The sequence below is a fragment of the Podarcis bocagei genome, assembly GCF_964188305.1.
Source record: "Podarcis bocagei genome assembly, chromosome: 1".
Taxonomy (NCBI): Eukaryota; Metazoa; Chordata; class Lepidosauria; order Squamata; family Lacertidae; genus Podarcis; species Podarcis bocagei.
Genome location: NC_138125.1, coordinates 15,084,209 through 15,107,793, shown reverse-complemented (window position 1 = coordinate 15,107,793; position 23,585 = coordinate 15,084,209). Strand labels below are relative to the sequence as shown.

Genomic DNA, 23,585 nt, shown 5'->3' with positions numbered 1-23,585 from the left:
CCTCCTCCTTTCCCTCAGCTTAGCCTGCCTTAACCTGAGGCGGGGACTAACCTGAGCCTCTCTTGGCGCGTGCGCGCATGCGCCCTCGTCCTTTTTTTTTCTCTCTCTCCGCCTTCCCCGCCCTACGGCTATTTGTTGAGGCTGGAGAGGGATCGCGACGTTCGGCGTTCGCGACGCCCTGCCGTAAAGCGGAAAGGGAGAAGTCGACCGTTGCCTGTTATCGAGGGTTGGAGCGGACCTTGCGCGCGCCGGTTATCTGCCCGGCGACCGGGTGGAAGGGGTCGACGTGCGCATGCGTCGGTCGTGCGCCGAAAGATGGCGGCGGCTGTGAAGAGCCGAGTTTCCCTCAGCCGCCCGGCGGCGGCGGCGGCTTCACGCGCATCTTGCGTCCGTTTTTCCTCCTCGTCCGCCGGGGGTTCCCCTCGCGGCGGAGGAGGGCCTGAGGCCGGGGGTGTATCTCCGCCCCACGAAAGCCGGGTAATGGGGGCTGTGGGGGTGATTGGAGGCGAGGGAAAGTATGGCGGGGGTTTCCCCTCAGAGACACCAGCATGGCTGTCAACTTTTCCCTTTTTTATTATTCCGAATAGGATTCCTCGCAAGAAAAAGGAAAAGTTGACAGCTATGCGACCAAAGTCGGTGGTGCGTCCTAAGCACATTTACTCGGGAGTAAGCCCTGTTCAGCACAGCGAGCCTTACTTCCGAGGAAACTTTGGGTGAGGTTATTGCTGCTTGTATTTGTTTCAAACTCAGGCCTCGGCTTTCCAAACTAACGCTTATTTTTTCCATATCATTTCTTCTTTTATTATTATTTATTATATTTATTCATACCCACTGTTTCACCTGAAGGGGACTCAAACTGGCTATTTATATCCCACTATTCAAGGAGTTCCGAACTGATGTGTCTTTTCATTACAGCCTATATTCTGCTTTTCCCACAGTGAGTTCAAGGCAGCCTGCTTGGTTCTCTTCTCTCCCCCCCCCCCCATGGTATCCTCACAACAGCCCAGTGAGGTAGGTGAGGCTGCAGGGGAAGTAACTGGCTCAAGCTCACCTGGTGAGCTTTGTGGCCGGAGCAGGAATTTGAACCTGGATCTTGCCCTGCCCCTTCCCAGTTTAAGACCAGCAAACCACTACACCTTTCCATCCCCATTTTGTCTTCATAACAACTGTGAAGCAGGTCAGGCTGAGGGATGGGGATGTGGGAAGCTGCTTTGAACCATTGGGTCACTGCAGTGGGCATCACTTCAGGGCTTCAAGCCGGAGTCTTACATGGCCCTACCTGCAGTTGCTAGACATTAAACGTGGGACTTTTTGCATGCAGTGGGAGGAGTTCAAGACACCTGGAGGGTTTAAGGTTAGGAAAATCTGGTGTAGTGGTTGACCCAAGATTATGAAGATAAAATGGGGAAGGATTTCACAGACCCCATAAGGGTCATCTATTCTAACCCCTTGCCGTGCAGGAATATTTTTACCCCATGTAGGGCTTCAACCCACAACAAATTTAAGAGTCTCATGCTCTACAGGTACATGTTTCCTTGAGCTACCTCTTCCAGTGTTTCTCAAACATGGGTGCCCGGCTGTTGCTGGACTACAACTCCCATCATCCCTGTCCACTGGTTCTAGCTAGGGATGATGGGAGTTATAGGTCAACAAGAGCTAGGAACTCAGGTTTGAGAAACTGCTAGATGCTCCTTGAACCATTTCCCCAGGGCCCAGACAACCCACTCTTCCACTTTATTATTAACATTCTATCACCATTTCCTTCAAAATCAGTTAGCATGTTTGTGAGCATTCCATGACATCACAGCAGCAGTTTAGCCAATGCCATCAGTGGCTTCCAGATGATGGGTGATAACTGCTTTTTGTCTTACTTATAGGAGACAAAATAAGCACAAATAACTGTTAGCTGAATCCAGTGCTGCTTGTGCACTTAGTGTTTCCCAGTTTTAGTTTGTCACACTTCTAAATACAGTAGTCCTTCATTCAAATGAATCCCTGGGCAGTTCACAAACAAATCAGTAAAATACAGATAAAAATGCATACTGTCAGGGGTTCAGGAGCAGAGGCGAGGGCAAGGGAGGAAACAGAGAGCGAGGGGGAGGAGGCAGAAGAAAAGATGAGTGATGACGACGACCCGAGATCTCCGAGTCTTTCCAGTGAATCAGAAGATTCACAGAAAGGAGCACCAGTGGCCAGCGCAAGGGGGGAACCTAGGGGGACACCCCAGGAAGAAGGGTCCAGAGGGGGCTCAGAGGGGAGCAGTTGGAAATCGGGACCAGCGTCACCAACAGAGAGCAGGGGAGAAGAAGGGCGCCAGGTATCAAGCGCTGGCAGCTCGCAACAGGAGGGAGGGCACGAGTCAGGAGTGGCCACACCTCCATCGGGGAGCGAAGAAACGGTCAGGCGGAAAGTGGAAGGTTGGGCGCGCGCGCCAAGTTCAAATGCACAGGAAGTTGGCGCAGTAAGCAGCCCGGAAAGGGAGCCAGGTCCTAAAGCCCGGCGCAAGGAGACAGGAGGGTCCGGGGGGTCAGCGTCAGAAGAATCCCGGAAGGAAGAGACCACGGGGGGCAGAGGGACCCAGAGAAGAACGGTCAGGCGGAAAAGGTGGAGTAAGGCTAGGTTAGTAAGCTGGTGCACAGGGGGCGGAGACTCAGACGGAGCTTCGCCGGTCTAAGCCATAAGACGTAGAGCTGCACGCAGCAGCTTGAGAATGGAAACTGTAACTCAATAAAGACTTTTATAAAGTGAACGCTGGCTAGCGTGATCCTCTGTGAGCTAGGATCTGGAAGCAGCTCTGACAGTAAGCTCCGTCTCCTGTTGTGGGCATCTACAGCCTCGCGGACAGGAGAGAAGGCGGGTGCCTACGACCCAGCTCACGAACGGCAGACAATATGACGGCCGAACAGCAGATAGGAGAACTCAGAGAAGCAGTGACACGACTGAATGCCGAGATACTTGCATCCAGGAAAAGAGAGAAGGACGCAGCTGCCGCCTACAGGGATCTCCAGGTCAGGTTGGAAGTGCTTACGAAGCAAGGGCAACTGACACCCAAACCGGAGGGGATTGGGTTGGGGAGAAGAACAGGCGGTCTAGTCTCTCACTTCGATGGGAATTTACAACAGTACCCCAACTTTAGAGCAGATGTACAGTGTGCACTGCAACTGCTGGATAAAGACTTTAGAGATGAGCAAGAGAAGGTGGGATTTATCATGTCCCATTTGCATGGAGATGCTAAAGCATGGCTGCGCAATTTGTGGAGAGATAAGGATCCGGCGCTCCAAACCGCGGATGCCTTTATTAAAGCGATGGATGGGTGCTTTTTGTCAAGCATAGACGTGGATCTTGCCCGGAAGGAGGTACATGGGCTGAAGCAAGGGAGGGCCAGCGTAAGACAGTACCATGCCCGCTTTTTTGCATTGGTCAGTGCCCTGGAATGGGACAGAGATTCAGCTCCAGTCAGAGACCTATTTTGGTAAGGATTGAACAGTGCGGTTAAAGACGAAATTGCAAGGGGGGAGAGACCCAGGACCACGCAGGAGGTCGTTCAGAGGGCACTGGCGGTGGGGGTGCGGCTGGAGGAGCGTCCATGGAGCAGGGACGAAGGGCCTGGAGGGCGCAAACCAGCGAGAGGCTTCTCCTTTGTTCCCAGGGAAGCTGTGCGTGCGCAATCCACGCCTCCGCCAGGAGGGGGAGCGGAACCGATGGAGGTTGGCGGTGCCAGGGCTCAGTCAGCAACCAGAGCCACAGCACCGGGAGCAGTCAAAGCGAAGCCTCCTAGAGGGAACAGGAAGTGTTACATCTGCGAAAGTCCGCAGCACATGGCGAAAGAGTGTCCCCAGAGGATCCACAAGCTCAATGCAGCCTCTGCGACGGTGACTGCAGCTACTCAGCACGGAGACGCACAGCAGGGAAACGACGGAGTCTGGCTGGAGACAGAGGCACTGGGGCCCAGCCAGACGAGTCAGTGAAGCAGTCCCCAGAGATTTTGCAGCCCACAGACCCCCTCCCGCCCAAACCAGTAGTGCAGCTCACTGCATCGCTTCAGCTACCCAATGGCCTCACTCTAGACGTGCCAATCACCGTTGACTCAGGAAGCAATGCGGACTTCATAGGGCAGGACTTTGTCGATAAACACGCTATACAGCTGCTGCCTGCCACGCTGCCCCTGCAGGTCGTCATGGTGGATGGCAGGGAGCTGCTAGGGGGGCAGGTGGTGAAGCAAACGCCTCCAATGGTGATGCGACTTGGAAATCACAGGGAAATCATCAGTTTTAATGTCACCAGACTGTCGGACACGCCTATTGTCTTGGGCATGAGTTGGCTGGACAGACACAGTCCGACGTTGGCTTGGTACCAGCGGCAGCTAGTCTTTGGCTCCTCATACTGCGCTGAACACTGCATTCTGCCCCGGCAGGAGGGAGAGGAGGAGGAAGCGCGGCTGCAGCTGGGGACGCTGCAAGCAATCCCCCACAAATACGCGGGATTTTTAGAGGTCTTCTGCGAGAAGGAGGCGGACAAGCTACCCCCCCCACAGATCATATGACTGCAAGATTGACCTACTGCCAGGGGCGGCGCTGCCCAAAGGGAAGCTGTATTCCATGTCGGAGGACGAACTACAGGAACTCAAAGAGTTCATAGATCATAATTTGGAGCGCGGTTTCATCCGAGAGTCCAAGGCAGTGGGGGGCAGTCCTGTATTCTTTGTTAAGAAGAAGGACACGCCCCAAAAAAGACTTGTAGTGGACTATCGGATCTTGAACAGTGTGACCAAGCCATCGGACTTCCCCATGCCCAGGATCGACGACCTCCTCGCGACGGTACGCAAGGTGTTCACCAAGTTGGACCTGCGTGGGGCGTACAACCTCATTCGCATGCGGGAGGGTGATGAGTGGAAGACAGCCATGTTCACGCCCCTGGGCACCTACGAATACAGAGTTATGCCTTTTGGATTGCAAAATGGCTCCCACTGTTTTCAAGCTTTCATGCATCACGTGCTGGCGGGGCTCCTCTACAAGACGTGTGTCTGCTTCTTGGATGACATCCTGATATTTTCTGAATCGCAGCAGGATCACGACAGACACGTCAAGGAAGTGCTGAGCAGACTACAGCAGCATAGGCTTTACGCCAAGCTGGAAAAGTGCCAGTTCGACGTGACGGAGGTGGATTTCCTGGGCTACAGGTTGTCAGACAAGGGGCTCGCCATGGACAGCGCCAAGGTTCGTGCAGTGTTGGACTGGAAGAGCCCGCGCAACCGGAAGGAGGTCCAGCGGTTTGTTGGCTTTGCGAACTTCTATCGCAAGTTTATCAAGGGGTTCGCTATGCAAACAGCGGCCATCACGGACACGCTCAGTTCCAAGAAAAAGAAGTTCATCTGGACGGAACAGGCGGAGCAGTCCTTTCAGGCACTCAAGCGTCTCTTCGCGTCGGAAGAGCAGCTGTTGCATGTCAACCCAAGCAGGCCAATGAGGGTGGAGACGGACGCATAAGACAGAGCCGTGGGAGCAGTCCTGTTGCAGCAAGACCCGCAGGGGGCTTGGAGGCCGGGAGCGTTTTACTCCAGGAAGCTCAGCAAGTCTGAACAGAACTACACCATCTGGGACAGGGGGTTGCTTGCCATTCATGCAGCATTCAAGGCGTGGAGGCACTTCCTGATCGGCGCCAAGCACACGGTGCAGGTCTGCACGGACCACAAGAATCTGGAGCACTGGCGCACGGCGCAGTTCCTGAACCAGAGGCAGATACGTTGGGCCGAATTCTTTGCAAACTTCGACTTCCGAATTGAGTATGTTCCGGGGGACACCAATGTCATGGCGGATGCCCTATCCCGTAAACCACAGTATCTGGAGGAGGCGACGCCAGCGGCTGCCATGCACATCTTCGCACCGACGATGTGGGCGTGCGCTTCGGCTACAGTTGACCTGGATGCGGTGAGGAGAGTGTTGCAGGACGACTCCTTCGCGCGAGCCAAGATGGCAGAGGCGCAAAGGGGCACGGCGGCGACCGGCGAGTTCCAGGTTCGCGATGGATTACTCCTCCGTAAAGGGGCCATCTACGTGCCGGGGGACGATCTTCGCGCCAAGGTACTGCAGCAGTTGCACGACGCACCCACTGCCGGGCACTTTGGCACAGAGAAGACGATGGAATTAGTCGCCAGGGACTTCTGGTGGCCCAGAATGAGATGGGAGGTCGCGGACTACGTGGCGAGGTGCGACACCTGCCAGAGGGCCAAACCAGTACACAGACCGCCGGCGGGACTGCTGGAACCGCTGCAAACCCCGTTCGAACCGTGGGAGAGAGTGGCCCTGGACTTTGTCACGGATCTGCCCAGCTCGAGGGGCAAGACGGCAGTGCTGGTGGTGGTGGACTTGTTCTCCAAGATGGCACATTTCATCCCGTGTGCGAAGGTGGCCACGGCGGAACAAACCGCCAAACTGTTCATAGATCACGTGTTCAAGGTTCACGGTCTGCCGCGGTCTATACTGTCCGACCGGGGGCGGCAGTTCATCTCGAACTTCTGGCAGAAGCTGATGGGCTTCTTGAACGTCAAGATCAACCTGGCTTCGGCTAGACACCCGCAGACCAACGGGCAAGCGGAGCGGGTCAATGCCATCATGCAGCAGTACCTGAGATGTTATGCTAATCAACAGCCCGCAACGTGGGTGGATTACCTGCCTCTCGCCGAGTTCGCCTACAACAACACGAAGCACGTGTCCACGGGGGTGACACCGTTCTTCGCCAACAACGGAAGGCACCCCAGAACTTTCCCGGGACTGGAAAGAATGGGGGAGGGGGAGCCGCAGACAGCGGATGCGTTCGCGTCGGAGTTGCAGGAGGTCCACGATCAGCTTCGGCGGCACCTGGAGCTGGCTAAACACGCATACAAGGTACAAGCGGACAAACACAGGAGGGTTGGCGAAGAGATCCATGTGGGAGACTGGGTCTGGTTGGCAGCCCACGCAGTGCCGGCCAGGTCGTTAGCGAAGAAGAAACTAGGGCATAAACAACTGGGGCCCTACCAAGTCGAAGAGCAGGTCAACCCGGTGGCTTTCAGGCTGGCGCTTCCGGAGGGCTCCAGGATGCATCCGGTGTTCCACAGATCGGTGCTCACTCCCTACAAGTCACCTCACAGATTTCAGGAACCAGGAACGGCACCGAGTCCACTCCGAGAGGGAACCGAGCAAGGTGGAGTGGCACAGGAGGAGCCCATCAACGAAGTCACAGAGATTTTGGACTCCAGATGGGGGGAAGAGGGGGTAGAATACCTTCTCACCAAGGAGGGCACCCCAGCCAGTGCCAACAGCTGGGTGCCGGGCTACGCTTTGGAGGAACCTCTGCTCAAAGACGAGTTTCATGCCCTCTTCCCACATAGACCCATGCCAGCAGACTTTTTCGACGACTGGCTTTTCACACCCACGCTTTCAGCCAGCACGTTCCAGGGGTTCGACTCGGACGAGGAACCGACACGAGAAGCCCGTTCCCCGGAGGGGTCACCCTCGGGATCTGCCTCAGAACCCTCGTATTGGTGGGACGATAGACCAGAGGAGCAGTGGCTCAGGAAGTGGCTGGAGGGTCCCGGGCGAGCAACGCCCCCAGGAGGGACCGACGAAGAGACGGACAGGGACGTGTTCGGGGACGACCCGGGTTTCGAGCACGGCGGCACAGAGATGGAAGCGGAGGTGACCGTTGTCGACGAGAGCAGGGAGGAAGAACCGGAAGCCTTCAGTTGGAGGCCCGCCACGGGAAGCGAACTGTATCCGACATTCGTCCCCATGACACGGCAGCACCCAGCTCCCGCACCGGAAGGAGGGGGGGAAGGGGGGGCTTCGAGGGGGGGATGGATGTCAGGGGTTCAGGAGCAGAGGCGAGGGCAAGGGAGGAAACAGAGAGCGAGGGGGAGGAGGCAGAAGAAAAGATGAGTGATGACGACGACCCGAGATCTCCGAGTCTTTCCAGTGAATCAGAAGATTCACAGAAAGGAGCACCAGTGGCCAGCGCAAGGGGGGAACCTAGGGGGACACCCCAGGAAGAAGGGTCCAGAGGGGGCTCAGAGGGGAGCAGTTGGAAATCGGGACCAGCGTCACCAACAGAGAGCAGGGGAGAAGAAGGGCGCCAGGTATCAAGCGCTAGCAGCTCGCAACAGGAGGGAGGGCACGAGTCAGGAGTGGCCACACCTCCATCGGGGAGCGAAGAAACAGTCAGGCGGAAAGTGGAAGGTTGGGCGCGCGCGCCAAGTTCAAATGCACAGGAAGGTGGCGCAGTAAGCAGCCCGGAAAGGGAGCCAGGTCCTAAAGCCCGGCGCAAGGAGACAGGAGGGTCCGGGGGGTCAGCGTCAGAAGAATCCCGGAAGGAAGAGACCACGGGGGGCAGAGGGACCCAGAGAAGAACGGTCAGGCGGAAAAGGTGGAGTAAGGCTAGGTTAGTAAGCTGGTGCACAGGGGGCGGAGACTCAGACGGAGCTTCGCCGGTCTAAGCCATAAGACGTAGAGCTGCACGCAGCAGCTTGAGAATGGAAACTGTAACTCAATAAAGACTTTTATAAAGTGAACGCTGGCTAGCGTGATCCTCTGTGAGCTAGGATCTGGAAGCAGCTCTGACACATACTAACAATGAAACATAAGGACAAAAATTAGCATCAAATACAGATACAATTTATCAATAGACGTAATATTTCCCAAATTCCAAAACCTTGGCCTGTCTAATTGGCACCACTTAAAGTTTGGAAGAATAAGTACATTTCAGTTTGGCACCAGAAGCCTGTCAATTTACAGGTTGACTGCACCTGTAGGTGGGGAGGATTCTGTAGTCAGGACACCACTACAGAGATGGCTACATCCCCATGGACAGGACAGCCAGAAGGGCTTAGGGCCTGGATTAGCAAGCCCCTGCCCCCAGCATCATCAACACATTGCACCCTCCTCATTTCCCTACTTTCCCTGTGTTGTACAGGGTAGGTCTGCAGAGGACTTCTGCTTGAAATTGCTTGAACATAAGTAGAACTTAAATAAATGTATGTTGTGTTGTGTTCAAGCAAATGTATGTAAAAAAACCCAACAGACACACACACACACACACTGCACAGCTGGGAGCGATGTGCTCTGGGTTGCTGTGGGCAGAGCATCTGTGAGCTGCAGCAGCACTCCCCCCTCCCGTCTCTGCTTTTAAAAATAATTTATAAAAGCAGGTGCCTGAATGCTACTACTGTGATTCTTTTAACATATTTGCATATGATGGTATCTCAAAGTCTGATTGGGATGGGAACTATCAACACATAAGAGCTGTATTCCAAAATGATAACGAACTGGCAGGCTATGCTGATTTGAATACTGTAGTTGCATACTGTTACTTATCGTCTTTCCTTTTTTTTAGAAATATGGCAGATTGTAGGTTTTAGTAGGTAGACACAGTGGATATTATACAGTATTCTTGCATGATGTTCCTAGCCAAGTTTACTTGGAAGTAAGGCCTATTCATTTAAAATGGATTTACCGTATTTTTTGCACCATAACACTCACTTTTTTCCTCCTAGAAAGTAAGGGGAAATGTCTGTGTGTGTTATGGAGGAAATGCCTACAGGTGGCATGCATACGAATTTTCCTCCTCTAAAAACTACGTGCGTGTTATGGTCGGGTGCGTGTTATAGAGCGAAAAATACGGTACTACCAAGTGAAATACTGAAAACATAGGCTTAATTTCAGTTTATGTTCTTCAGTTACGATGCATATGCCGTTTATTAGAATCCTGTATTGTGCAAATGCAGAAATTGGTGCTGGGTGCAAATCATCATTGTGAGTACCTCTGCTTTAATTTGTTAATTTTAAACACAATGTTAGTCCTTTTGGCTACAAAGATAGGCTAGGAAATACAAGGTTATGGGCCACATAAATTATCTCTGATATCATAGTTAGATTTTTCTCCCAATGTGAACTGGAACAAATGTGATCTGGAGACCTGTTAATGCTCACTTCTTAACTTTTAGTGTCTTGGGTACCTTAGGTTTTCAGATAAAATTGAAAAAGTTTGTGGTGCCTTTGTATGGGGAGAAAAACGTACTATTAAAAAAAACACCTCTTTTTTTAAGGCTGCAAGTTTTTGCCCTCCTTCACACTCTTGCCACGATTGGATTGGTCCTCCTGATCGATGTTCGAACCTCCGACCAGTAATATTTTATATATCCAAACACGAATCCCCACTGGAACGAAGACTTAGAGAGCTTAGACAGGAAACTCAGGTTTGGAATCAACAGTTCTGGGCAGACCAGAATATATCATTTAGAAAGGTAAGCATGCAGAGGAAGTGTAAAACCACTTGGTGGTGCTGGGAGTCCTTAAAAGTTTGCAGGGAGAATTGCTGAGAGGCATCTAACATATTTTTTTGCTGTTGCCTTATTGTATGAGGCCTGATCTTTGCACCCCATAGTTATTAAGAATAAAATAGAATCAGAAGAATAATTTTTAATACATAAATGCCCCAAATAATATATTTTATGATGTCACTCTGGTAAGAATCACTGCCTGCAGGAACGAATTCAGCCTCTCCTGTTACAGATGGAAAGGACAGAGAACTGAATGTACTGCTGTATGACCCTTTCCCAAGTGTGCAGGTCAAACCAAATAGATAACTAGGCCAGTAAGAAGTTACCCCAGTAATTTTCCTGCATTACAGATTGCTTATTTGTAAAATAATCCATAAATTGTTTGCAGAAGATCGTCTAGTCAGCCAGTTAATATATTTGACGGAGTGGGATCAGGGATCATTAAAACTTGGTAGCAGTTATTGCTGAGGTGAAATAAGCAAACTAAGATGCCAAAAACCTTATATTCTAAAATTTCCTGATACTGTTTCAGGAAAAAGAAGAATTTGTCTGTTCCAAATTGAAATCCAAAGGTCTACAACTGAGAGATGAAAAAGGTTAGATGGTTGTTTCTACATTTCACAGCACTTTCTTATGGGGAGGATTCTGATTTACATTTTAGAAAATGTTCTAATCTAGCATAAATAATAATTATTTCTTAAGCAAACTTTGTCTTTCTGTATAAGGGTGTTACTCCTTGGCACTTACCGTATTTTTCGCACTATAGGACGCACTTTTTCCCCTCCAAAAATGAAGGGGAAATGTGTGTGCGTCCTATGGTGCGAATGCAGGCTTTCGCTGAAGCCTGGAGAGCGAGAGGGGTCGGACCCCTCTCGCTCTCCAGGCTTCAGGAGAGCCCCACCGCCAGCCCCACAAGCTCGGGGGACAGCGGGAGAGGCGCAGTGCGCCCTTCCCGCTGTCCCCCGACTTGGTTAGAAGGCTGGCGGGGGGGGAGCCTGCTCCTCCCCCTCGCCAGCCCCGCAAACTCGGGAGACAGCGGGAGAGGCGCAGCGCGCCTTTGCCTCTGTCCCCCGACTTGTCTAGAAGGCTGGCGGGGGGAGAAGCCTGCTCCTCCCCGTCGCCAGCCCCGCAAACTCGGGAGACAGCGGGAGAGGCGCAGCGCGCCTTTGCCGCTGTCCCCCGACTTGTCTAGAAGGCTGGCGGGGGGAGAAGCCTGCTCCTCCCCGTCGCCAGCCCCGCAAACTCGGGGGACAGCGGCAGGGGCGCAGCGCGCCTTTGCCGCTGTCCCCCGACTTGGCTAGAAGGCTGGCGGGGGGAGAAGCCTGCTCCTCCCCGTCGCCAGCCCCGCAAACTCGGGGGACAGCGGCAGGGGCGCAGCGCGCCTTTGCCGCTGTCCCCCGACTTGGCTAGAAGGCTGGCGGGGGGAGAAGCCTGCTCCTCCCCGTCGCCAGCCCCGCAAACTCGGGGGACAGCGGCAGGGGCGCAGCGCGCCTTTGCCGCTGTCCCCCGACTTGGCTAGAAGGCTGGCGGGGGGAGAAGCCTGCTCCTCCCCGTCGCCAGCCCCGCAAACTCGGGGGACAGCGGCAGGGGCGCAGCGCGCCTTTGCCGCTGTCCCCCGACTTGGCTAGAAGGCTGGCGGGGGGAGAAGCCTGCTCCTCCCCGTCGCCAGCCCCGCAAACTCGGGGGACAGCGGCAGGGGCGCAGCGCGCCTTTGCCGCTGTCCCCCGACTTGGCTAGAAGGCTGGCGGGGGGAGAAGCCTGCTCCTCCCCGTCGCCAGCCCCGCAAACTCGGGAGACAGCGGGAGAGGCGCAGTGCGCCTTTGCCGCTGTCCCCCGACTTGTCTAGAAGGCTGGCGGGGAGAGAAGCCTGCTCCTCCCCGTCGCCAGCCCCGCAAACTCGGGGGACAGCGGCAGGGGTGCAGCGCGCCTTTGCCGCTGTCCCCCGACTTGGTTAGAAGGCTGGGGGGGAGCCTGGTTTTGCGGGAGGCGGGGGAATCCCCCCGCCTCCCAGGAAAGCCAGGAGAAGCCGTGCAGCCCTTTTAAAAGGCGCGTGGCTTCTGCCGGTTTTGCGGGAGGCGGGGGAATCCCCCCGCCTCCCAGGAAAGCCAGGAGAAGCCGTGCAGCCCTTTTAAAAGGCGCGTGGCTTCTGCCGGTTTTGCGGGAGGCGGGGGAATCCCCCCGCCTCCCAGGAAAGCCAGGAGAAGCCGTGATCTCTTTAAAGGGTTTGCACGGCTTCTGCGGGCTTTGGGGAGAGGTGAGGGAATCCCCCACCTCCCAGTAAAGCCAGGAAAGCCCTGTGCAGCCCCTCCGCCAAGGAGAGGCTGCACGGGGCTAAAGGGGAAGCCAAAACAGCGAGCGGGATCCATCCCGCTCGCTGCCTTGGCTTGATCCATAGCTGCACGCAACCCCTCCGGCAGGGAGAGGTTGTGTGCAGCCTGTACGCTGCTCTTTGGGGCTGCGGGGGGGGAAAAGATTTTTTTTCTTGAATTCCCCCCCTAAAAACTGGGTGCGCCCTATGGTCCGGTGCGCCCTATGGTGCGAAAAATACGGTAATTTACAAAACAGAGAGAGAACTCAGAGAAGAGTGTAATGAGAATCTTATAGTTTATGGCAGAAGCCTAGAGAGGTTACACCTGAATTCCAGGTCATGCTATGAATCTGCAGCTTTTCAGTTTCTAAGAAGGAAAAAAAAATGCTGCCTTTAATACTGCACTCTCAAAAATCCCATAAAGAAAGTCACTATTATTCATTGATTACATATAGGAAAGTAAGCTAAGAGTTTGTGATTTATGGAAGACAAATGAAGAAGTCCATAGCAAAACTTAAGACTACAGTCTGAGTGTTTGAAAAGTCAAGTTCAGTTTTTGCAAGGGATTTATGTTTAAATGTTTGTACTGGTATGATGATTAAAACATTCTGACTTAGGTGTTGTGATTTTTTTTCTTTCAGGCCAGAAAATAACATTGTCTGCAGAAGAAATGGCTGAATTTTACAAAGCCTTTTTAAGTAAAAACTTTAAAAAACATTTCTATTATAACAGGTGAGAATATGATTCCTGGAACAATTGTGTCTCTTTATCTAAGAGCCAGTGTGGTGTAGTGGTTAAGAGCGGTAGTCACGTAATCTGGGTAACCGGGTTCGCGTCTCCGCTCCTCCACATGCAGCTGCTGGGTGACCTTGGGCCAGTCACACTTCTTTGAAGTCTCTCAGCCCCACTCACCTCACAGAGTGTTTGTTGTGGGGGAGGAAGGGAAAGGAGATTGTTAGCCGCTTTGAGACTCCTGAAGGGGAGTGAAAGGCGGGATATCAAATCCAAACTCTTCTTCTTCTTCTTCTAAAAAAAACCCCTTTTTGCTAAAAAAACACATTTTTTAGCAAAACCTTTTCTGAACCACACAGATCGTGTTTCTTTGCTGCCACCTGATTCCCCATTTTGCTATTCCATTAAGAGTCAGAATCTTTGCTTTACCATAATTAATTATTTATGCTTTTCCTACTGTTATGCTAGGCATCATACAGCAATTTATAGTGCATAATCTTCTCTACAAATTCACAATTTAATAAAACAAATATGCTTACAAAGAAAGGAATCTGGGAAGGAGGGGAATAACATTGAATGTTAATCAGGTAACCAAGCAACTTTCTAAGGCATATTAACACAATATTAGTCTGCAGACTTATACTCACTTCCCTGGGAGCAAGTACCATTGAACTTAATGGTACTTACTACTGAGTAGATGTGCATAGATTCACTTCATTATAAATGTTTATTCCATCATTAAAAAGATATTCATCTTTTCCTGGTGTTTACTTAGGTCAATGGTTTTGATATGCTGGGTCAAGTCTTTGATAAATATTTTTTGGTTTAGTTTTTACACATAAGTGTACAATAATCCTTTAAACAGAAATAACTGGGATGTCCCTTAAGCTAATTCTTTCCTCACTGCATTGGTATCACATTATTATAGCTTATGTAACTACAGATATAATTAGTCATCAAGTTTCTTTAAAAGTCTATCTGCAATATGTAGATACTTGCCTGGAGCCATGCATTATCACACATGGATTATGAAGTAGGGCATCTGAATAAGCACTTTAAAAACTTAAAGTAATTTTGCTTTAATTGGCAAGGAAAGAAAAAGCACCGATTAAGTCAACTCAAAATCTTACATCTTTTACTGTCAGTAATAATTTCAAGATGGCTAATTGTGTTTTATGTTGCTTTGTTTCCTTGGTTCTGAAATTTAGAGATTGGTATAAACGAAATTTTACCATCACATTTCTCATGGGACAAGTGGCATTTGAGAAAGCTTGCAAGAGATTTGGATTGAAAAAGAGTGAAGCTGAAAGCTAGTAGGTCACAGTGCTGTATATATTTGATGAAAGGCCTAATTATTACTGGAATCAACCATGGCTGTTTCTTAAAATCAGATATTTGAAGCTACATGAATGCAAGTTGAACAGCACTTCCCATTCTACTTCAACAAAGCCAACTACCATTGTTTATGCTGCAGAACTGTAGTTAAAAGCTTCCTTGGTGAGAGATGAACTACACCAAATAAAGGAATCTTTCTTCCTGATTTGAAAAATATGTTTGTATGCTCCATTATTTCATTGCCATCTTGATCTACAAGCTGGCACTTACGTTCCCAAGCAACTATTTTGTAGTAAGAAAAAGGAAAGCATGTGAGCTATACTTCAGGTAAACTTGGGCAGGATGGGGGGATTAAATTATACAGTCAAACCTCGGTTGTCGAATGTAATCCATTCTGGAAGCTTGTTCAGCTTCCGAAATGTTCAACAACTGAGGCACAGCTTCTGATTGATTGCAGGAGCTTGCTGCACTCAAGCGGAAGCCGCCTTGAGCATTCGGCTTCTGAAAAACGGAGCATTTACTTCCGGGTTTTTGGCGTTCAGGAGCCAAAACGTTCCAAAACGGAGGTGTTTGGGATCCAAGGTTTGACTGTACATATTATGACAAAAGTACATGATTACAACAAGTGCAAAAATTCAATACTTAAATTCATTTAGCTCTAAAGTGTTTTCTAAAAGTATATTTGTAGGCACTTTTTCAAATTACTTCTTTATAATAAAGCAACTGTAATAGTCTTCTTAACACTCCTGGGAATTAGACACACCAACAGCTTTAGGATATATTGTCTGTTTACTGCTGCACCTCTCATTGATGGTTTTGGACTATCTTGTGCTGGTTGTTTCATTATTAATTATTTCATTGTGTTCCAATTGCCAATTATCCTGCTGTCAAGAGAGAGAATTAATGTATATGCTCAGAAATGTAAGAGTGCTTCTAGAAATCAGTTCACATTGGTAATTACTTTCAGATCGCATACTGCTCTGCTGAGCATAAATGATGTGTGTATCTCTGTTTAGCAGTTGTCTGTTCTAGCTTAACGTGTGTTGAGCCAGAATTATACTGCATGCTTATTATCCTGTGTCTAGGATTATGCTTTTATATAAAGCGTAAATGTTCTTGTTTTAAGGAGCATTCAGTCTGCAATAGTCACACTTCTCAGTACATGAAAGGACTTCAGTCAGATTTGGCTATATACCAAATTTGTTTTTTCAGAGAAGCTCACATCATGCACTCCCTCCATTTTCAAATGACAATGAGTTTCCTCTACATGTTAATTCCTCAGGATATAAATTTAAAGGAAGACAGCTTTTTTTTTTTTTTTTTTTTTTTTTGGAGTAAGATCCACATACATGCTACTTCAGCATGGTCAAGGCTCTTTCCCTTCCACATAGTTGACATACTAAATAATCTCAAAATAGTATTGTACTTTCGTGCAGGTGCTGGCTGCCAAAGCATCGTGAAGCACACTTTCTACACACATGCTCTTACATGGGAATTTTTTTTCTGCCTCACTGAGCTCAGAGTCGAAGTGCTTTTCTTCCTAGTTTATATAAGAACAGCTTCCATCAGATAAATTTGGAGGGGTGTAAGAATGGTAACATTGTAAGCACCACTACATAGGTTAGGCAGATAGTGCTTGTGAAGTAAGATGAAATAAATCAGTGATGGATCCTGATGATTCTTCTATTACATGAACAATTATCAAATGGATTTGTGTACAGTATAAGAAAATTGAAATAAGGAATATATTTTAATTAGCTTTCAGTTTTCAGATTGACCAATTACATAAACTCTAGAGAATTACCAAAGTGTTTGAGGAGACTTCAGAATTAATTTCTCCTGTACTTAATAAAAGGTTTCATTTAAACCGTTTTGTGTTTTCTTCATTTGCATCTATTCTCATGAATGATGGTAACATTTGTCCTCAGTAATAATTATTCATTCCTGGAACAATGGCTCTTGACTTTCTCTGTCCCAATATTTGGCTTCATTTCAGGATAGAAATTTGAACCAATGGGTCATAATTCATGGGGTCCTGTAAGAAAAGAAAAAAAGACATTGGTGGATCTCCTTTGTAAACCATGAGCATTCAAGGCAAATGAAACTATAAAAGGTGAAGATGTAAAAGTGCTAAATCATATACAGAAAAAATATAATTGCATAACAAAAATTCACTTACAAAATATTTGTTCATATTTGGAAAATTGTGTTCTTCAGAGGAACATTCCCAAGGATACTTCTGTGGAACTGAGAGAGATACATACTCCTCCACAGTAAATACACACTAGCCAGTATTTAGCAACCATAAACATGCTATGGGATCACAGTTTGTGATCTCCCAGTGCCTTTCCTTTTTTGCTGAAATTTGCCTTATGTTGCTTAACTGTGTTCTGGTGGTTCATTTTGACCACCTGATCATACTAAAACCGGCTTAAAAACCTTTCCCCTCTAGTTTTCTAGGCAATTGGATATGTTGTTTGCTGTTCTGTTTTGTATATACAGACCACTGCAGCCTTGCTGTGCACCAATGATTCTACCCATTTGTAAATCTTTGAAAGATAGATATTTTATCTTTGTGGCAGAACATGAAGAAAAAAATGTATATTATTAAAGTAATACTCTTTGAATGGTGACTCATCAATACCATACTGATTTATAACAATCATTCTTCAGCTGAAAATGATAGCAAGAAAGTCATTATTTTTTCATAAACATAAGCTAGCCTGCTGTTAAATGATTGGCTCTGCATTATAATTGCTGATCATAAATCATACATCAAAGCATTCAGAAACATGGACTTCCCTATGGATTTTTCAAAATAAATTTGCACCTGCTCTGTAGCAGTAATAGCCCCTTTGTCTAAACCAAATGTGAAAGGCAACATTGCCATTGACTGTCCACAGAGGTTGCCAAAACAAGAGATTTGCTTTCCAGTGAGCTTTTAAATACTTCCGTTTTTAAAAACCCAATTATCACCATGTTATCTTTCGAGTCTTTGCAACGATATAACAAGTTATTTTGCTAATGCCAGATTGTTTGTAAGTCTAGATGGTTTCTGCTGTGATAAAGAAATGATTATTGCATTCCAATCATGTTTTTATTTTCTACTATTCATTGGATCTCTCCACTGAGGTATTCATTTCAGTGGAATAAAAGAGGAGGAGGAAAGGGAATGAAGAGGCTGATTGAAGACTCATGAATGTCTCTGTGTGAATGCAGCTCCAATATTAGATACTGTGTGTTTATAAATCAGAGCATATTAGTTAATGTAAAAAAAGTGAAATGAGCTTTCCTAGCATAATTATAAGCAGGATATATTGTTAGGTTTTCAGTTTTTCATGCCTTCACCACCACCTTTTTTTTTTTTTTAAGTTTCTTCAGGCACCTAGCAGAAAAGCATTAAGTATTTAGCACAAAGCCAGTAGTGGAAAACATTTGACTTATGGCCAATGATATATTTGTCTCGGCATGTGGTTATAACTTGAGTCTCTTGCACTGAGAACGTGTCATGCTACCTGTAGGCACTAATAGTGCAAACAACTTTAACAGTGTTCATTTCAGTATTAGTATTCATGTTGCTGCCCTCTAATTGTTGACACTCCTGGGTTATGTGTCGTATTTTGGTATCTCAGAACCCTTTTTCTTGTACTGTATGATCAAAGGTAAAAGAAAAGTATGGAATGCCTCTCCCTTTGCCATATGTGAAGTATCATCCATCAGCTGCTTCAGACTTCTTTTAAAAGTTGTATCTTTTTGCCTAGGCCAGGGGTTCCAAAACGGTAGTCTGAACCTTATTCAGGTGGTCCGCAGCCTGTCCACAAAAATACAATTAAAAATCATACCACAGCAAGCACAGTGAATTATGATTGCTAAAACAGGCAGAAAAATCATTAAGTAATTTGCCAGGACCCAGCAATATTCAAGTGATTGGAGAGGAGGGGGGTCCACTGCTTAGAAATTTTAAATATTTAGCAGTTTAGCAATGTTTCTGAACAAACCACAATTGTATATGTGTGCAATACAGTATATATAGAATTTAGCTACTGCAGAAAAAAATAACACATAGGTTAATGGGTCTCTAAGGGACAAGAAGTTTTGGATCATTTCTATTCAGCATGGTAGGATTTTATTTCATATAGTTTCAGATTGAGAGATATCTCTTCCCACCCCACTATATTTCTATATTATTGAGTTTTGGTTATTGTTTACTTGTCTCTGTGGTTCCATAAGAATTTTAAAACTAATAAAAACATTTTTCTGCAAATACAGCATCTAGCACAGTGCGTTACAATTGCTACAGCAGGCAGAAAAAAATCATTAAGTGGTCCATCAAGACCCTTAGCAATTTTCATGTGGTCTGAGGGGGCACTGCTTAGATATTTTAAATATTAGGCAGTTTAGAAACGCTTTTAAATTGTGTATCATTGCAATATAGTCTTGTTTTCTAACAAAGAATGTCCTCGTTTTCTGACCTTACCTTGTGTGTTTGTGCTAGCCTGGCAGCAGCGGCAAAAATACTTGATGTAGTCCCGAAATGACAAAAGAGGAGAGTTCCATGCCTAAACCCTACATACAGACTAGGCCTAAAGCAGATTAAGCCCAGGAGAACTACATTGTCTCTGCAGTCACAAAAGATTATTTCTACCATATTGAGTTTATAACCAGTTGCAGCCATTAGCCAACAGCTACCTGAAACTCTGGTTTGCTTAGCATACATTTATGTTTTGACCTCTGGCTAAATTCTACATTTCTAGTAAAATTAGAACATTAATCATAAATTGAATGTATCACATAACATGCATTGCAACAACAAAAATAATATTAAGAGCTTGGCAATTACCTGACCCCAAGATTTTCCATAGAGTTCCTATTGGATTGCCAACTCATTTGAACCAATATTTACTGATTTTGAGGGTAATGGTAAGTATGGTTAGTATATCAAAAGAGGTTGTATTGTGGCAGTGGACAAAGCTGAAGGGTACCTTTTGATTAAATGTATTTTATTTTATTTTATCTAAAAAAGCCAAGAGGAGCAAGGGTTCAGAGCACAGTGGTTGCCCTGACCGATCCAAGCATCTTGTCCACATCCTTGAGCCTTGCTAGCTGAAATTCACCCAACATAACAGGACTAGACAGTGCTCTGGACACCTCTCAGATTTCATCTGCTGTTAACAGTGGAGCCAAGGTCCAGTCAGATCGATGCAAGCGATTTTACTGTTGGTTCTATCACCTCCTTTGGGCCAGACAGTGAGAGCTGGCCCATAAAGAAGGCTGATTGCCAAAGAATTGATGCTGTTGAATTATGGTGCTGGAGGAGACTCTTGAGAGTCCCATGGACTGCAAGAAGATCAAACATATCCATTCTTAAGGAAATCAGCCCTGAGTGCTCACTGGAAGGACAGATCCTGAAGCTGAGACACCAATACTTTGGCCACTTCATGAGAAGAGAAGACTCCCTGGAAAAGACCCTGATGTTGGGAAAGATGGAGGGCACAGGGAGAAGGGGACGGCAGAGGACGAGATGGTTGGACAGTGTTCTTGAAGCTACCAGCATGAGTCTGACCAAACTGCGGGAGGCAGTGGAAGACAGGAGTGCCTGGCGTGCTCTGGTCCAGGGGGTCACGAAGAGTTGGACACGACTAAACGACTAAACAACAACAACACCCAGAATAGCTCTGCTGGATGGCACAATGAGGATGCTGTGGAGGCAACGAAGTATGCCTTCTTTGTTCCTTTCACTGCCACTAGGTAAGCTTGATTATCAGTCCTCCCCTGTGTTTGATTGCATTCGACTGGAGTTTTCATCCATTCACATTTGAGCCTTCTCCCAGCTTATCACCCTAAACTCTGGAGTATACCAGAGAGTCAAATGGGCTCCACAAAGCAGAAGAGGACACTCAGGAGTGATAATGTCAATGGCCCATGCTATTTGGATGTTCCAGAAGTTGGCCAGGGCTTTGACAGGAGTGCCAGTCATATCACCTAGAAGATCCACCAGAGCCATCTGGAAACCCATTGCTTCCATCAGCCTCTGAGGGTGGACCATCCTAATAAATCCCCGCCAGGAAGTGATCTAACCACAACAAGGGACTGATATCCACTTTCAGATGGAGGATAATCCTGCTTACTTGAGAAAACAAGGTCCATATGCCTACTGTGTGTGATGGGCCGGTGACATGTTGGGACAGCTCCATAATCTTCTTAATATTAAGACCAGCACTATGAATTGGGCCAGAAATCCTACTAGTAGCCAGTGCTACAGGCACAAATTTGATGTGTTCAGGTTTTTTGGGTCCCCACCAACATCCAGAAGACTGCATTTTGTACCAGCTGTAGCTTCCAAACTCTTCAGAGCCAATCTCATGTCAAGTGTTTTGCAGTAATCTAGTTGGGAGGTTAAAAGAGACTGGGTTCATGGCCAGCAGGTTTTGTAGGTGTGGAAGCTTCTGTGATCTTGTCTTTTAAACATGAAGATGGGGCTGGATCACATCCTAAATTACCTAGCTGTGAGAGGAGGCAATGTCTACTTACATCGTTCTGCGTAACAGCATGTGGCTGTACACAGCTGAAGGCAGTGACCTTCTTGCCTCTCAGCTGAAGTCATGTGAGAACAAAAACAAAAATAACTACAATGATGACAAAGGACAAAAGGGAGAGAAACAAGTATTAGAGGGCCCTGCTCTAGATTTCCACCAGTGTGTAGTTGGCATTTTTATGCATGCATAAAGAGGAAATATTGGAGCTCCACTGATAATAGCGATGAGATATGGCTGCTGTAACAAGAATCTCCTTCAGAAGCAGTGGCATATGCACCTGCAATGTTTGTCAGCATCCCAGAGGGATGAGGCTTCACCTGCTTTGCTGGCACATAATCTGGTAATGAGTCAGCAAGACCTCCCTGCAGGATTGCTGACAAGCTAGTCTGTGCGAAAAGCAGAGATGGAAAGTAGCAAGAGTCTATTCAGGAACCTGTGAAGGATACTGAGGCATGTTCATGTGATTTAAAGAGGCTACCCTCTTTCAGCTGTGTGATTACCTCCCCCATTTTTTTGAGAGGGGGATAAAGTTTGCAAGGGATCCTTACCAAAAATTTTGGCTCCAGGTTTGTTTGTTGTTTTGTTTTTAAATGTTTGCTAAAATTAACTGTGCATTTTCTACTGAACCGTATCCTAACTGCATATGCAGTTTGATCCTTAAATACTTTTTGATCCAACATTTTAAAAGAAAAAAGCAATGCCCTCTGAAAACAGGACTTCCTTGTTTAATTCTCAACTAAAGAGGCATTTTTTGTCATCTTTCTTCCCTGGGTACATTTCTGCTTTTCTTCCATGTTTGTAGCAATCCCAAGTTGACCTTCCAAGGTAACAGCAAAGAAGTCCCTTGTGGACTTCATGTTGCTTGTAGGTTACACTCCCAGTTTCCTTTGGCTGGCAGGTGATAACTAAAGACTGCAAATGACATTTTTATGAAAATAATATTTATTACTTTTCCAACAATTTAAGCACTACAAAAAAAAAACCAACAATACAATACAATACAAAAACACTACATAACACTAACACAGTAAACTAACAAAACAAAACAAAAACAGTTTAAAACACATCAAACAATTTCAATATCTTATCTTTCATTCACTTATTTCAATGACCTCACACCTCCCTTTTTGTATTCCACTTCTATTGTTTCAGCAATTCCTTTCCATCTTCCTCTGCTTTCTATCCTATAATTATCTTAACACATTCTAACCTTATTTTTCCCTTTAATACTCTATTAATCTATTTATACTTAATTCCTTATAACATTTCTACTAAAGCCATAACTTCATTCCAACATTTTTCTAACATTCATTAATTTTACAGTATTTCTGTAAATAGTCTTTAAACTTTTTCCAGTCTTCTTCCACCGACTCTTCTCCCTGGTCTCGGATTCTGCCAGTCATTTCCGCCAATTCCATATAGTCCATCAACTTCATCTGCCATTCTTCCCGGGTGGGTAAATCTTGTGTCTTCCAATATTTCGCGATGAGTATTCTTGCTGCTGTTGTTGCATACAATACATAAAAAAGTTCTATCCTTCTTTGGCACCAATTGGCCAACAATGCCCTGGGCAAATGACATTTTTAAAGACAGTAGAAAAGAAAAACAAGCAGCCAGTTGCTTTCCTATTTTAAAACTGTTGTTGTTACATGCAGGACAGGACTTCTATATTACTCTTGAAACAAAGCTCCTTGGCAAATAAAATTAAAAGTACACGATGTGGAAATTCCACAGTTAAAAAAAATATCCTGAGCTTTCGCTGCCAAATATATAATATGCAAATGAAGGAGAAAAACAACATGGTTACCAGTCAAATGTTTAGTTGATTAATCAGTCAGATTACTTACTGCCGTTGACTGCACAGTAAGAATCACCGATTCAGTGCTGACCAGTTCCACAAAAATATTGGTCCAAAGCAGGACTCCTCAAAGGATCTTAATTGTTTTAAATGTTTTTATTGTTGTATCACTTGTTTGCTGCCCCTGGGGTTTTCTAGGAGGAAGGGTGGTATGTGTGTATACAGATGGTGGCTGTGGCAAACCACCTTGCACCTCCAAAATTATTTACCTATTTTGAAGGAGGTGGTCTCACATATCTTAGATGTTTTCTTTACTTTACGCTGAAACCTTTTATTAATTTCTCTAACCCTTTTACTGCTGTCACCACGTATAAAATCCAAATCAATAATATATCAGTTTACCCACAAGTAGCTATGGATACGCTATGGTACAAAACAGCACAGATTTCACTTTGAAGTGAAAAACAAATGTATTTCTTTTAAGCCAACTGATATGAACAGTTATTATAATACTGCAATGTGTGTGTGTGTGTGTGTGTGTGCGTGTGTGTGCGTGTGTGCGTG

General features: G+C 46.8%; 1 protein-coding gene and 1 long non-coding RNA gene across 2 annotated transcripts; both read left to right on the top strand.

Annotated features, from left to right (window-relative positions):
- The first annotated feature begins 101 nt into the window (after positions 1-101).
- COA8 (cytochrome c oxidase assembly factor 8) lies at positions 102-14,901 on the top strand. The gene is made up of 4 exons (XM_081194786.1): positions 102-477; positions 10,845-10,908; positions 13,262-13,352; positions 14,561-14,901. Exons 1-4 carry the CDS (start codon positions 316-318, stop codon positions 14,664-14,666), a joined length of 423 nt encoding a protein of 140 aa, XP_081050912.1. The 5' UTR covers positions 102-315; the 3' UTR covers positions 14,667-14,901.
- LOC308587463 lies at positions 489-10,280 on the top strand. Its single transcript, XR_014008400.1, has 2 exons — positions 489-713; positions 10,079-10,280. It is a non-coding gene; the product is annotated as an uncharacterized lncRNA (long non-coding RNA).
- Positions 14,902-23,585: the final 8,684 nt, after the last annotated feature.

What these genes read in the sequence shown, in the direction of transcription:
- COA8 (XM_081194786.1), top strand. Translation starts at nt 316, where the DNA reads ATGGCGGCGGCTGTGAAGAGCCGAGTTTCCCTCAGCCGCCCGGCGGCG. An exon ending in CTCCGCCCCACGAAAGCCGG is followed by an intron (nt 478 to 10,844) that starts GTAATGGGGGCT and finishes ATACTGTTTCAG; the next exon opens with GAAAAAGAAGAATTTGTCTG. An exon ending in AAACATTTCTATTATAACAG is followed by an intron (nt 13,353 to 14,560) that starts GTGAGAATATGA and finishes TCTGAAATTTAG; the next exon opens with AGATTGGTATAAACGAAATT.